The 13,891-nt window shown below is 65.7% G+C and overlaps 1 protein-coding gene across 1 annotated transcript in view; it reads left to right on the forward strand.

The window, feature by feature from the left end:
- The first annotated feature begins 664 nt into the window (after window positions 1–664).
- The window catches only part of MUC5B (mucin 5B, oligomeric mucus/gel-forming), a 30,256-nt gene continuing 17,029 nt past the window's right edge, over window positions 665–13,891 (forward strand). Inside the window, exons 1-25 of the mRNA XM_033120677.1 lie at window positions 665–773; window positions 2,814–2,885; window positions 3,343–3,393; window positions 3,742–4,003; window positions 4,123–4,237; window positions 4,357–4,447; window positions 4,636–4,742; window positions 5,532–5,733; window positions 6,138–6,263; window positions 6,378–6,495; window positions 6,592–6,730; window positions 6,984–7,091; window positions 7,310–7,379; window positions 7,749–7,886; window positions 8,178–8,342; window positions 8,691–8,785; window positions 9,562–9,688; window positions 9,950–10,205; window positions 10,700–10,752; window positions 10,886–10,986; window positions 11,137–11,288; window positions 11,647–11,785; window positions 11,862–11,975; window positions 12,713–12,892; window positions 13,270–13,509. Of these exons, the coding sequence (XP_032976568.1) occupies window positions 707–773; window positions 2,814–2,885; window positions 3,343–3,393; window positions 3,742–4,003; window positions 4,123–4,237; window positions 4,357–4,447; window positions 4,636–4,742; window positions 5,532–5,733; window positions 6,138–6,263; window positions 6,378–6,495; window positions 6,592–6,730; window positions 6,984–7,091; window positions 7,310–7,379; window positions 7,749–7,886; window positions 8,178–8,342; window positions 8,691–8,785; window positions 9,562–9,688; window positions 9,950–10,205; window positions 10,700–10,752; window positions 10,886–10,986; window positions 11,137–11,288; window positions 11,647–11,785; window positions 11,862–11,975; window positions 12,713–12,892; window positions 13,270–13,509 (3,288 nt within the window). The 5' untranslated portion in view covers window positions 665–706. The remainder of the gene's footprint in view (window positions 774–2,813; window positions 2,886–3,342; window positions 3,394–3,741; window positions 4,004–4,122; window positions 4,238–4,356; window positions 4,448–4,635; window positions 4,743–5,531; window positions 5,734–6,137; window positions 6,264–6,377; window positions 6,496–6,591; window positions 6,731–6,983; window positions 7,092–7,309; window positions 7,380–7,748; window positions 7,887–8,177; window positions 8,343–8,690; window positions 8,786–9,561; window positions 9,689–9,949; window positions 10,206–10,699; window positions 10,753–10,885; window positions 10,987–11,136; window positions 11,289–11,646; window positions 11,786–11,861; window positions 11,976–12,712; window positions 12,893–13,269; window positions 13,510–13,891) is intronic.

Genomic DNA, 13,891 nt, shown 5'->3' on the forward strand with positions numbered 1-13,891 from the left:
CCACCCAGCCCTTCCTTGGAGGCCCTTCTGCAGTGGGGACAACTGGGTGGATACGAACGGTCTGCGGAGACTCCAAACACCTTAGCCCTGAACCTTCAACCTTGGAAATGACAGGACGGGCGCAGGAGCCGTGGGTGGCCAGAGCACACGCCCTGGGGTCCCAGGAGGGCACGGGGACCACAGCCCCAGGCCCCCCTTGCCAGGCCGAGCAATGGCTTCCCAGCCTCCCCACCCCTCCCCATTCCTCCGACAGCAGTGAGCACCTCTGGTCAGCGCCCCCAGGGCTGCTTGCTGACCACCCCCTTACTGAGTGGGGGGCTGCAGCGAGACAGGACCCACCTAGCTGGCCCTGCCTCCCAGGGCTTTGCTGGCTAGAAGGGCCGCCAACACCACCCTCCTGTCACCAGGTGGATTGGTGGCCCCTCTCCCTTCTGATTCTCAGAAGCTGCTGGGGGCCGGGGTCCTGCGTCTCTGAAGCCCAAAGCTGAAAATCCTTCCTCTTCCTTCCGTCACTTTCCTGCTGTGGCCCCTCCCCGAGAGCAAACACACGTGGCTGGGGGGGGGACAGGACAGTGTCCCTCCTGGCCCAGGACCTGGGCGCCAGGCCAAGGCTTCCTGCTATATAAGCCCCAGGCCCCCAGGGCAGCGAGCACCTTGCCCCACTCTCTCCTTGCCTGCCACCCGCCTGCCCGTGCCAGTCCCCAGGATGGGCGCCCTGAGTGGGTGCCGGGCACTGGCGTGGGCCCTCATGGCCCTGGTCTTGCAGAAAGCAGGTAAGGCTGAAGCCTCGCTCTCCATCTTCACTCAGGGCTGCCTCCCAGCAGGATGGGCTGCTGGCTGGGGGTTCTCCTGCTGAGAACGGACAGGTGGGACCCCAGCCCTTTGTCCAGGAGAAGCTCGCTCCCCCTGGGGAAACCAGCAAAAGGGTCTCGGCCTCCAGGATGAGACGGGGGGCGCTGGTGAGGGGCTGAGGCTGGGGTTCTCTCCCATCAAAGTGGGTGGCACAGCCCCTCGCACCACTGCAGCCTCTCCACTGGCCCTCCATGGCCAGTCTGGGGGAACAGCCGTCGGGGCAGCCCACACTGGCTTGAACAGGGTGCACCCGGAGGAACAGGGAGCCACATCTGAACCCAGTGCCTGCGCCTCGCGTCACCCCGCTGCAGCCCGTGGCCCTCAGCATCTCAGCAAGTGCCACAAGCCCTAACATTAACTGTCCACAAAAAGGATGAGGCCCCAGGGGTCTGGGCAACGCCTGCCCCACTGGTCCTGGCCGTGCTCCCGCCCCTCCGTTCGGGGGTCTGGCAGGTGGGCATGGGCCCAGTGAAAGGGAGGCGGTCGTCTCCCTCTCTTGGGGGTGAGCAGGGCTGCGAGGTAAAGGGGACTTTTCTATAGCAACTCCTGGTGGGGGTCCTGGGCCGCAGCCGGTTGCAGTGTCCCCCGGCCTGCTGCTTGGCTTGGGGCGCCGTTTGCACAGCCACGTCTCCTCTCAGCAGCCTCCTCTGGGCTCCTCCGGGCCGGGCCGGCCTCAGTCTCAGGCACCCGAGCTGTGGGCCTGTACTGAGGCCCACCTCGTCCTCCACTCGTTCCCTCTTCTTGGGGGCAAGTCCCTTGGGTGGGGGGTGCACTGTGGCTGGTGGGGTTCCCCGGGGCTGAAGCCCCATTCGGGGTGGGTGGGGATCAGTCCAGTGTAAGGTCTTCACACCAGCAGGTGTGCACCCACACTGCTGTGGGATGGGACGCTGGCAATGTGCATTTCTCTGGCCAGTGATGGGGACCCAGGCTTACTGAGCTGGGCCCTCGCCCGACGAGGGCCCTGCAAGAAGCCGGTTCTCATGGAAACCTGGCCTGGGACCCAGAGGAGGGGGTGCCATTTGACCTGCGTCCTCTGCACCTGGGGTAGGGCCAGCGGCTGGCAGGGGCCAGGCACGGTGGGAGGGGCTGCGGCTGCAGGGTCAGGGGTGGAAGGAGGGAGCGGCTGAGCTCCTGGGAACCGGGGCCTCCAGAGGAAAAGTGAGTGCAGACCCACTGCCTGTGGTTTCCAAGTGTCTGGGGTCCGGTGGGAAAGTCCAACAGGAAGCAGCCTGCCGAGCCCACCCCACCCCCACCCCACCCCACCCCCAGCAGCCCCACCAGGGACATCCAGGGCCCCACCTTGAACTCCCCACAGAGGGCAGGCCTGAGGAAGGAATCCTGGGCCACGTGAGTGGGGTGCCCGCTGGGCAGAGAGAGGCCTGAGGGCTCCGTCCTCTGCCGTGAGGCTGTGAGAGGCCCTGGTCAGGCTGCAGAGGAAGCGCAGCCTGGAGGCGACGGACACAAGGGCAGCGACCTTGCCTGTTGCCCTTAGGGCTCCCACGCCCCCCATCTGCCATGACGGACGGACGGCTCCAGCGTGGAGCTGGCTTTAGTCTTGGGTTTCTGCTAAGTCACGCCCGGAAGCCTCCCCAACAAAGCTGGTCTTTGTCCTTCTCCGAGGGACGTGGGAGGGGGCTGAACCCTCTCCCTGAGGAGGCCGGGGTCAGCGGGGCCAACACCTTTTCCTGATTCCATTATTTTGCCCCGTCACTGTGAGACGAGGGGTGAGGGGCCACCCCCAAGTCCTAGCCAGGGAGGGTGGGGGTCAGAGCAAGGCCACAGAAGAGGTGCAGCCCCCTGTCAGAACCCTGTGTCTCGGTGGACGCCTTGCTCTCTGTGAAACGGACCACGGGGGAAGCCAGAGCCTGTTCATGTGGCCACCACACTGCAGCCCTCGGAGACCCGCCACTCAGGCCCAAACATGTCCAGCTTCTCGCTGACTCCCAGCCCTGTTCCTGCAGAGACCCAGGGCATAGCTGAGCTGAGCTGGCCGAGCGCAGAGGGTGTCATGGAGAGCCAGATGGTGGACACTGGTACGTGTCCCAGGCCCCCGGTGGTGGGGCTCCCCAGCAGGTGGAAGGGACCGGGGAGCAGTGGGGACAGACCCCTTTCCACATCAGCTACGTGTCCCACAGAGACCCCTCCCAGATCCCATCTGCCCAGGGCAGGAGATAGTAGAGGGGCAGCTGGAGCCAAGGAATGAAGGTGCAGAGCAGAGGCTCAAACACTCACACACATGCACACACACTCTTACATGCATGCACACGCTCGCACATACATACATAGTGTGCACACACACACACTCACACACTCAGGGTAATGTGCACACAGAGCAGCCCAGGGCAGGAGCGTGTCACGGGCAAAGAAGACCTCACAAGCGGCCGACATGAGTCCTGGGCTGGGTGGCTTGGCCGGCGGCCAGTCCTACCCCAGGGTGGTGGGGGAAGGGGCGGTCCCACGCGCCCCGCGTGACCTGCCCTCACTCTGCAGCCCAGCAGTTGACCTTCATCCAACCCATCGAGGTCTTCCCCACGATGAGCAGTAAGTGGACGCTGCCCGCTGCCGATGCGGGAGGGGGTGTAGGCCAGCCCTGGGGGCTGTCACAGGTGTGGGGTAGAGCTGGGACAGTGAGGGGCCGCTGGACGGCCTTGGGCACAGCTGGGAGCTTTCCCTGTGGACAGCTCTCCTGGGGCTGCCCCAGGATGCTGGGCAGGGCGTCAGGGAGAATCAGAGATGCCGAGGGGAGTGAGACAGGTGCAGTGCTAGAGTGCTCCCTCCTGGCTCCCCACTGCCACACCGAGTCCCTCCTCCTGGGGAGCGCTGCCCGTGGGGGCTGGGTGCGGGCGGGCAGTGGCTTCCAGCGGGGGCCCCACCAGGCTCTCCCCACAGCCCTGAACCCGGCACACAATGGGCGGGTGTGCAGCACGTGGGGCGATTTCCACTACAAGACCTTCGATGGGGACGTCTTCCACTTCCCGGGACGCTGCAACTACGTCTTCTCTGCGCACTGTGGCACCACCTACGAGGACTTCAACATCCAGCTCCGCCGTGGCCTGGCCGGCTCCAGGCCCACCATCACCCACGTCATTCTCAAGACCCAGGGGCTGGTGCTGGAGTTCTCCAACGGCTCTGTCCTCATTGACGGGCGACGGTGAGTCCCGCATGGGTGGGAGGCCAGGGACTCAGGGGGCCCAGAAGTCAGAGCTGTGGGGAGGTTGGGGACTCGGCCTGAAGCCAGGGCCCTGGGAGGACCAGTACTCTCCACCCCAGGGAGGAGCTGCCCTACAGCCGGGCCGGCCTCCTGGTGGAGCAGAGCAGCGACTACATCCAGGTGAATGTCCGGCTGGTGCTGACCTTCACGTGGAACGGAGAGGACAGCGCTCTGGTGAGACGCCTGCCCTGCCCTCCTGCCCCAGCTGAGGGAGCCCCGCAGATGGGCTGGCGATTGGCGGGCGGGGCCTGCCAGTCGCGCAGAGGCTGGAGCTGCTCCTCCCCTGCCCGTAGCTGGAGCTGGACCCCAAGTATGCCAACCAGACGTGTGGCCTCTGTGGGGACTTCAATGGGCTGCCAGCCGTCAACGAGTTCTATGCCCACAGTGAGTGTTCCCCAGGGTCAGGGAGGGCAGGCGGCCAGCCAAGGGCGGCACAGTCCCAGGCAGGCTGCGAGGAGGGGCTCGGCCAGGCACCGGGGGGTCCTGGGCATGGGTCGGGGGCCCCTGGCAGCACCCCCTGCGTTGCCCCCAGAGCCTCTGTGACCCCCACACGGAGTGTCTCCTCTCCCCAGACGCGAGGCTGACCCCTCTACAGTTCGGAAACCTGCAGAAGCTGGACGGGCCCACGGAGCAGTGCCAGGACCCCCCACCCTCTGAAGCCGACAACTGCACAGATGGGGTGAGCGCCTCTCCAGGGGCCCAGCACACCTGCAGCCCCTGCTCTCCAGGGTATGGGGACAGGTGGAGGACAGGAGCTTGGGTGTCAGATGAGAGATGGTCTCCTAGACCCAGGCAGCACAGGACACGGCCTCCGCTCTCCAGGTGGCCCTCTGCACCCACTCTCTCCCCCCACGGCACACATCTAAGCATGCGGACAACACACGTGTGAGGGCGTGCATACCTTGGGCTACGCGTGTGCCCGTCTGCGTGTGCCCGTCTGCGTGTGCAAATACATCCCCCCCCAATCCTGCTAAGAGTGGGACACTCAGAGAGCCCAGGGCAGGAATCCCTTCCAACGAACTGGGAGGACCCCACCTTTGGAAATAGCCTGGAAGCTCTGGGACCCCCAAAACTAGCAGAAACCGGAGCCTCAGATCAGGGCACAGAGGCACAGCCCACCTCCAGCTGCTCAGGCACCCCTGCCCCTCCCCCTTATCCAAGCTGCCCCCGGTGACAGGGTCTGCACCTTTCCCGGGGGCCCCATGGTGTGTCCTGGAGGCCTGGGCGGGTGGGGGGAGTCCAGCGTCATGGGTCACTCCCCAGAGCCAAGCAGAGCTGTGCCCCCAGCGGTGGCGAGCTCACAGAGGTCAGGCATGAAGGGGGGAGGGAGGGAGGGAAGGAGGCACACAGAGGGGTGGAAACAGCCACAGGGAGGAAGGGGATGCCTGGCCTGGGTACAGGTGCAGCGCCAGGGTCCCCACCCGACCTGACATGGAGGGCAGAGTGTGCTCAGCCTCATTCTCCCCAGGAGGGCATCTGCCACCGCACACTGCTGGGCCCGGCCTTAACCCGGTGCAACTGGCTGGTGGACCCCGGCGTGTACGTGGCCGCCTGCGCCCAGGACCTGTGCCGCTGCCCCACCTGTCCTTGTGCCACCTTTGCCGAGTACTCCCGCCAGTGTGCCCATGCAGGGGGCCAGCCGCAGAACTGGAGGGGCCCTGACCTCTGCCGTGAGTGCCCCACCAGGGCCTGCGCCAGGGGCCACACTGGGCCCAGCCTCAGGCCCTGAGTCCCTGGGGAGGGGCTAAGGGTGAGACCCCTGGGAGGACACCCAGCGTCTGGCTGGGGACAGAGGGCAGATGGAGCCACTCTGGGGCACACAGTGAGAAGGTGGGCGGAAAGCAGAGGGGAATTTGTAAGGCCTAGGGTTCTGGGGGCCCAGAACGCAGGGGGTGCTGGGCCTGCACTCCCCTCACCTCCTGCCTCAACCAGAAGACGGCCGGTGGCCAGCGGCTCCCGGGCTCAGCTGTGGCTTCCAAGGACGCTCGGTGGCACATGGAAGGCAGGAGTGGAGGTGGCCTAGCTGGGTGCCTGGGTGGCTTTCTGGGGGCCAAGCACTGTCCCCTCCCTGTAGCTCGGACGTGCCCCTTCAACATGCAGCACCAGGAGTGTGGCTCGCCCTGCGCCGACACCTGCTCCAACCCCGAGCGCTCCCAGTTCTGCGAGGACCATTGCGTCGATGGCTGCTTCTGTCCCCCAGGTAGGTCCTCCTGGCCCTTGGGGACTGTCCCCCACCCCCATCCCCATGGCAGCCTGCGGGCACTCTGCTCCCAACACCCAACCCCGGCCTCAGCTGCCCGCTCACAACCCCCAGGCACGGTGCTGGATGACGTCACCAACACGGGCTGCCTGCCCCTGGAGCAGTGTCCCTGCACCCACGGCGGCCACACCTACGCCCCGGGGGCCTCCTTCACCACCAGCTGCCTCTCCTGGTAGGCCCTCTGTGCCTTGAACCACCGGCTGGGGGTGTGTGTGGTGCGGTCCACCTCCTCCCTCACGAGTCCCTCTGTTCACGGACCCTCCCCCAGCACCTGCTCAGGGGGGCTGTGGCAGTGCCAGGACCTCCCATGCCCAGGCACCTGCTCCGTCCAGGGCGGGTCCCACATCTCTACGTACGATGAGAAACTCTACGACGTACACGGGGACTGCAGCTACGTCCTGTCCAAGGTGCGACCCAGGGCCCCGACCCTCCTCCCTCCTCTGCCCCCAAAAAGGGTCCCGTGATGGCCACCAGGGTGGGTGAAGCCCCCACAGCCCCCTCCTGGGTCCCATCCGAAGGGAAACCCCCAGGTCACACTCTCAGGGGGCCGAGGGGCTCCTGGGCCCTGAGACAAGCTGCCTGGCGCTGGCTGTCCACCTGCACCCTGCCTGCGCGTCCCAGGCACCACACACACTCAGCTCTCCATCCTTTGCCTGTCAGAAATGTGCAGACAGCGGCTTCACCGTGCTGGGCGAGCTGCGGAAATGTGGCCTCACAGACAATGAGATCTGCCTCAAAGCCGTGACGCTGAGCGTGGCCATGGACATGGTGAGGGCCCTGCCCACGTCACCCGCGGCCCCTGGCCTGGGAGAGGGGCCCAGACGAGAAAGCAGATGGATGAGGACCGAGATGGGGAGGACACAGGCTCCACCCCGGCCCCAGTGGCAGCCCCCTGCCCCACGGGTGTCCAGAACCTCTCCCAGGTTCCAAAGCTGTGCGCTTCCATGTGTTTCTCCACAACTGACCCGGCCCACCTCCTCTCGTAGACCATCCAGATCCAGGCCAGCGGTGGGGTGTTTGTGAACTCCATCTACACCCAGCTGCCCGTGTCAGCAGGTACGTGGCCCCTGGGACTGCTCCCAGAGAACTTGCAGAGCCAGCGGGGCCCTCGCCACTTCTCTGTGGTCACGTGCAAAGTGGGTGTCAGTAGTCCTGCCTGTGCCTGCTGGGGGGACCCGCCGTCGGACACGCTCCATGCCTGGCCTCTCGTGGTTAGTGGTCACGGCCCAAGCAGGCATGTGAGCTCCTGCCTGGCTCTCAGATGCCCGTGGCGTGGCTGGGGTCCCCTAGATGCCTGTCTGAGCCCAGCCCGCCTCCTGGACTGTCCTGGGAGCACGGGGCTCAGGCACTGCTGACCGCTGGTCAGCACGTCCAGGCCTGACCTCCGCACAGCCTCTGACCTCTGACCCGTCCCCCCCACCACAGGCAACGTCACCATATTCAGACCCTCGACCTTCTTCGTCCTGGTGCAGACGGGCCTGGGGCTGCAGCTGGAGGTGCAGCTGGTACCCACCATGCAGGTGTTTCTCAGGCTGGACCCCGCCCACCGCGGCCAGATGTGTGGTGAGGCTCCCTGGGCCTGGAGAGGAGGGGTGGGGGCAGTGGGGGCAGGACTCAGGGCCCTGCTGAGGCGGGGGAGGGGGCGGGCAGAGTATATAGGAGGCGGGGCCTAGGAAGGCAGCTCTCCCCGGGCACCCACTGTCTGACCCCTGCTGGGGGAGGCGGCCACATGGCCCTCCCTTGGTGGAGGGGGCTTTGCACAGATGCTGACCGCCACCAGAGCTTATCTGCAGATGGTTCTGGAACCCAAATACAGGCTGGACGGCCTGCTGACACCCTCCCCCACCTGCCCAGGTCTCTGCGGGAACTTCAACCGGAACCAGGCCGACGACTTCCGGACCCTCAGCGGCGTGGTGGAGGGCACGGCCGCAGCCTTCGCCAACACCTGGAAGACCCAGGCCACCTGCCCCAACGTCAAGAACAGCTTTGAGGACCCCTGCTCCCTCAGCGTGGAGAACGGTACCCCGACCCTGGGGGGCCCTCGCGTTACTGCCTGTCCACACAGGAAGCCTCACGTCTTACCTGGGGTCTGGGGTGGGAGGGACCCCACTGGGGGGCCCCAATAAAAGGCGTGCGTGTAGGCGGCAGGGTCTGGGGTGAGCAGTGGGGTGCTGGGACCCCGTCTTCAGGGAGAGCATCTTGCTGCCCTGTGAGCACTGCCCAGGTGGCAGGTGGGAGACCCCCAAATCCAGTCAGCTTCCCAGGGCTGAGGGGCCCCCACAGGGCGTGAGCAGGAGGCTGGGGGCAGGTGTGGGGGGTGGTGGGCCACACCCGGTGGCAATCAGCCCCTCCCGTCCACTCTCCCAGAGAACTACGCCCAGCACTGGTGCTCTCTGCTGACCAAGCCTGACGGCGCTTTCTCGCCTTGTCACTCTGTCGTCAGCCCAGCGTCTTTCCACTCGGTGAGCCCCCGACCAGCCGGTGACCCCCAGGTCCCAGGGTACAGTGGGTGCTGGAGCGTGACCTGCCCCGCCTAGAGCTGTCCCCCCAAGCCTCCCTTTCGGGGGGCTCCTCTCTCGAGGGCCGCGCTCCCTCCCAAGGTTGCAGAGGAGGCTCCTTCCTGCCCCTCCCTGCTTCGGGGACCCCAGGCAGCCCTGGATTTGTGGCCACCCATTCCCTGTCTACGCCTCTGTCATATGGCCTTTCCTTTTCCGTGTCTGCGTGCAAGTCTCCTCTTACATGGACACCAGCTTTGTCAGATCAGAGCCCCCCCCTAGTGACCTCATCATCAGCCAGTCACATCAGCAGGGTCCCAGTGACACTCCCTTGGGTTTATCTTTCAGGGGCACACAACTCAACCCACAACCAGGCCCCGAGACAACTTGGGGGAAACTCAAAGCCCTACAATGCACATGGGTTGGCACGTGGAGGGCGGGCCCCCCTCTGCCCCTTGTGGAGTCCACCCTGCCCCTCCTTCCCGTCCAGGCCCCCCACCTACAGCACAACCAAGGACTCATCCTGGTCCTGCAAAGACCCTTCCCGTGGACACCGCCCGACCTCCGCCCGGCTTCACGCCTGCCCGCTGGGTCCCCAGCCCAGCCTGTCCCACCACTGAATGTGCAGCACGGCACTCCTGGTGGCCTTACACCAAGGCAGGGGTCCTGGGAAGGATGGACAGAGAGAGGAGGGACTCAGGTGGGCTGGGGTCCCTGACGGTAACCGGCCGCCCCGTCCCCAGAACTGCCTGTTCGACACATGCAACTGTGAGAAGAGCGAGGACTGTCTGTGTGCGGCGCTGTCCTCCTACGTGCGGGCCTGTGCGGCCAAGGGCGTGCTGCTCAGCGGCTGGAGGGACGGCGTCTGCAGTGAGTGTGCAGGGCCGGCTCCAGCTTCACCACGATGGCGGGGCGGGGGTGCCGGGGACCCCAGGGGCAGCAAGCCCACCCACAGGTCTCAGAGAGAGCGTGGCGCTTCTTCTTCCGGTGGGACCAACAGCCTCGGTTCTTATGATCCCCGGGACCCAGGGGGGAAACTGAGTCAGGCCCCTTAAAGCCCAGCTCGGACGTAGTAAAGCGAGGCTGGACGGGGCCACCCCAGCTCTGACCCGAGTGTCACCCCCACCCCAGCCAAGTACATGAGCAGCTGCCCCAAGTCCCAGAAATACGCCTACATGGTGGATGGCTGCCAGCCCACCTGCCGCGCCCTGAGCCAGGCAGACGTCACCTGCGGTGTCAGCTTCGTGCCCGTGGACGGCTGCACCTGTCCCCATGGCACCTTCCTGGATGACGCTGGCGCCTGCGTGTCTGCGGAGGCCTGTCCCTGCTACTTCCACGGCTCCATGGTGGCGCCTGGGGAGGTGGTACACGACAATGGCGTGATGTGGTAAGGGGCCCCTGGGGGCAGCACTCCCCGCTGTCACTGTCTCCCCCCGCCAGGCAGGGGTACTGCCTCCCTCTGTCTCCCAGAGGATTCTGAAACACAGAGGGGCTCCCAGGGCAGGGGAGTCCCCCACCCCTTAGCCCTTCTGTAAAGAGAGACCCCTCCCTGGGCCCGGGAGGGTGTTCTGAAGGTCCCGTATCCACAGAGGGTGCCATGGTGGGGCTGCTGACTCTCAAGCCAGCCCCAGGTCCCCCTGCCCCTCCCCCAAGGAGGCTCCTTCACCAGTGGAGCCGGGTCCTCAGCATCTGATCCGCTGCCTCCCTGCACCTTTGCACGTGTCCTCAAGCAACTGCGGGATTTGGGGTCTTTGCTGCGACCCTGGGAGTAGGCACCATCCTTACCTCATGACCAGGCCTGGGGCCCATGCACCTGCCCCGCCGAGATCGAGGTGGGTTTGTGAGGCAGCGGGTCCCAGGCCAGTTCTCTGTCTCTCGTAGCTCCTGTGCGAGTGGGAAACTGAGCTGCCTGGGAGCAGTACAGACGAACACAGGTACTGTGTCCTGTCCTGCCCAGCTGGCCGGCCCGTGGGCCCCCAGCTGGGGGGGGAATGGAAAGGGTTTTTCCTGGCCTGGGGGGGGTCCTGGCGACGTGGTGGGCCCTCCCAGCGTCCCCTCCCTCCGCAGGCTGTGTAGCCCCCATGGTGTACCTGGACTGCAGCAATGCCTCCGCGGGCACGCCTGGGGCCGAGTGCCTCCGGAGTTGCCACACGCTGGACGTGGACTGTGTGAGTTGGCGGGGAGGGCACAGCCACGCTGCTGCCCTAAGGGTGTGCCCACTCCAGCCTGGGTGACACGCAATGGCCTGTGTCCCCTCCCTGGGTATTCCCGGACCATAGCAGGGGACGAGCTGCTGAGCGGCGCCTGTATGTCCACAGTTCAGCACTCATTGCGTGTCTGGCTGTGTCTGCCCCCCGGGGCTCGTGTCGGATGGCAGTGGGGGCTGCGTGGCCGAGGACGACTGCCCCTGCCAGCACAACGAGGTCACCTACAGGCCCGGGGACATCATCAGGGTCGACTGCAACACCTGGTGGGTCCAGGGTCTCTCCAAGGCAGAGCTCTGCAGCGCGGTGGGGGTGGGGGGAGAGAATGGCAGCCGAGAGGCCACAGGGACAGCGGCCTGAGCAGACCCTGGCCAGGAGGCAGGAGAGGAGCTGAGGCCCGGCTCTGCCCCCACCCTTGGGAGGCCCCATTGAGTCCAATTCATTCTCTGGAACATACCCCAGGGGCAGGGGCCAGACAAAGCTGCCACCAGGGCCACAGATGCTAGAGCTGCAGAAGCTGCTTCATTTGACCCCTCACGATCAAAGGAGGGCCAGGGGCTGGGTCCCCATGCTTGTCAAGGCCGGAGCCCCCGTGAGCAGGGCACCCCCTCCCTTCACCTGTAGCACGTGCAGGAACCGCAGGTGGGAGTGCAGCCACCGGCCCTGCCTGGGCACCTGTGTGGCCTACGGGGACGGCCACTTCATCACGTTCGACGGCGAGCGGTACAGCTTCGACGGGAGCTGCCAGTACACGCTGGCCCAGGTATGCAGCGCCCTCGCCTGCCCCACAGGCTGGCAGGCCCAGGGCCTGACCCGCGTGTCACCTCTCCCCATTCCAGGACCACTGTGGGGGCAACAGCACCACCAATGGGACCTTCCGCATTGTCACCGAGAATGTCCCCTGTGGAACCACGGGGGTCACCTGCTCAAAGGCCATCAAGATCTTCCTGGAGGTGAGGGGGGGCTGGAATGTTCTCCCCCCTTTGCACCTGCCCTGCCCCACTCTGTCCGATCCGCCAGTGTCCCCCAGCTGTATTGTGTCCTGGGATGATTAAAACAAGTGGACACAGCCCAGGGATTTAAAACCAGAGAAATCCATCCTCTCCCCGGCCTGAAGGTCAGGACTTGGACATCCAGCTGTCCCAGGGCCGAGCTCCCGCTTAAGGCTCCAAGGGAGGGTCGTTCCTGCCCTGTCCAGCTGCTGGGGGCTCCAGGCGGCCCTTCCTGGGCTTGTGGCCACAGCCCTCCAGTGTCTGCCTCTGTCACCACGTGGCTTCTCCTCTGTGTGTCCTTTCCCCTTCTCTTCTCTTATAGGGACCCGGTCATTGGGTTCAGGCCCAGCCTAAATCCAGAATGATATCTAGGGATCCTGCACTGAATCAATCCGCAAACCCCCTTTCCCCAATAGGTTCCAGGTGTTAGGACGTGCGCACGTCCCGTGGGGGGACAGTCACCTGAAGGGTGGAGAGGGGCACAAGGAAGGCAGCAGCGCTAGGGGGCGGCGGGAGGCGGCCCGTGTGCCCTGGGCCCCCCTCTGCTGGCCTGTGGCCCCCGGCTCCCAACGCACTCTGCCCAGCCTCCCACCTCAAGTTCACCGACAGTGTCAGGAGTCCGGGTCTTTCTTAAGGCCACAGGGTGGGCTCTGGCCCCAAAGCTGGCCCCTCCCTCAGCTGCCATGCGCCCCCTGCAGAACTACGAGCTGATCCTCCACAGTGGCACCCACAAGGTGGTGCAGAGGGGGCCTGGGGGAGACCTGCCCTACAGGATCCGGTACATGGGCACCCACCTGGCTGTCGAGACCCGCAGCGGCCTGCTCGTGTCCTGGGACCGGAAGACTAGCGTGTTCATCCGGCTGCACCAGGATTACAAGGTGAGGGCAGGAGGGTTGCAGGACATCTCAGGCCAGGACAGAGCCCTTCTCCTAGACCTGAGCCTCTGGCAAGGGGTGTGTTGAGACCAAACCAACCAGCGGGTATGTCCAAGTCCTGTTGGAAAGCCACTCTGCTCCCCGGTCTCTCAGCTCAGGGGTTCCATGCCCCTGGGCTGAGGTTCTATGGGGAGTGGGAGCTTGCCTGCCCAACTGCCTGCCCACCTGTCCACTGCACCATGCCCTGAGCACCCCATCCTCCTCCTGCAAGTTCACTGGGCACTGCCTGGGGGAATCGGGTGCCCTGCAGTCACCCCTCCCAGGCCAGGCTGCCCCCTGCAGCCCCAGCCCCACGTGCCCATGTGTCGCTGTGTCTGCAGGGGAGGGTCTGCGGGCTGTGCGGGAACTTTGACGACAACGCCGTCAACGACTTCACCACACGGAGCCGGTCTGTGGTGGGTGACGTGCTGGAGTTTGGCAACAGCTGGAAGTTCTCCCCGTCCTGCCCGGACGCCCCGGCCCCCCGGGACCCCTGCACCGCCAACCCGTCCCGCAAGTCCTGGGCTCAGAAGCAGTGCAGCATCATCACCGGCGCCGCCTTCACCACCTGTCATTCTCAGGTGGGCTGAGGGGCGGCGGCTCTGGGTGTCAGGGGCAGGGTCTCGGGGCGGGTGGGGTGGGGCTGAATGTGGCCCGGGTTGGGCCTCGGAGGACGGTCTTCACACACCGTCTGGACCTCCCACCAGGCAGGCGCCCAGGTCCCCAGTCTTAGCACAGAGCTACCTCACTGCTTCCCCCAACCAGTCAGCCTCCTCCCCCAGAAACAGGGCTGGGAGCCATCCAGGCCCTTGTGTCAGCCCCTGCTCCCACCTCATCCTCCCCACAGTCCCTGACCCGCTGCCCCCCGCTGGGACACATGGTGCAGAGAACCAGGGATCAGCCTTAGACTCCCCAGGGCTCCTTCCTGCAGACAAGGACCCAGTGCCGGCTCACACACACGGT

This window comes from Rhinolophus ferrumequinum, chromosome 11 (assembly GCF_004115265.2).
Source record: "Rhinolophus ferrumequinum isolate MPI-CBG mRhiFer1 chromosome 11, mRhiFer1_v1.p, whole genome shotgun sequence".
In the NCBI taxonomy this organism is placed as follows: domain Eukaryota; kingdom Metazoa; phylum Chordata; class Mammalia; order Chiroptera; family Rhinolophidae; genus Rhinolophus; species Rhinolophus ferrumequinum.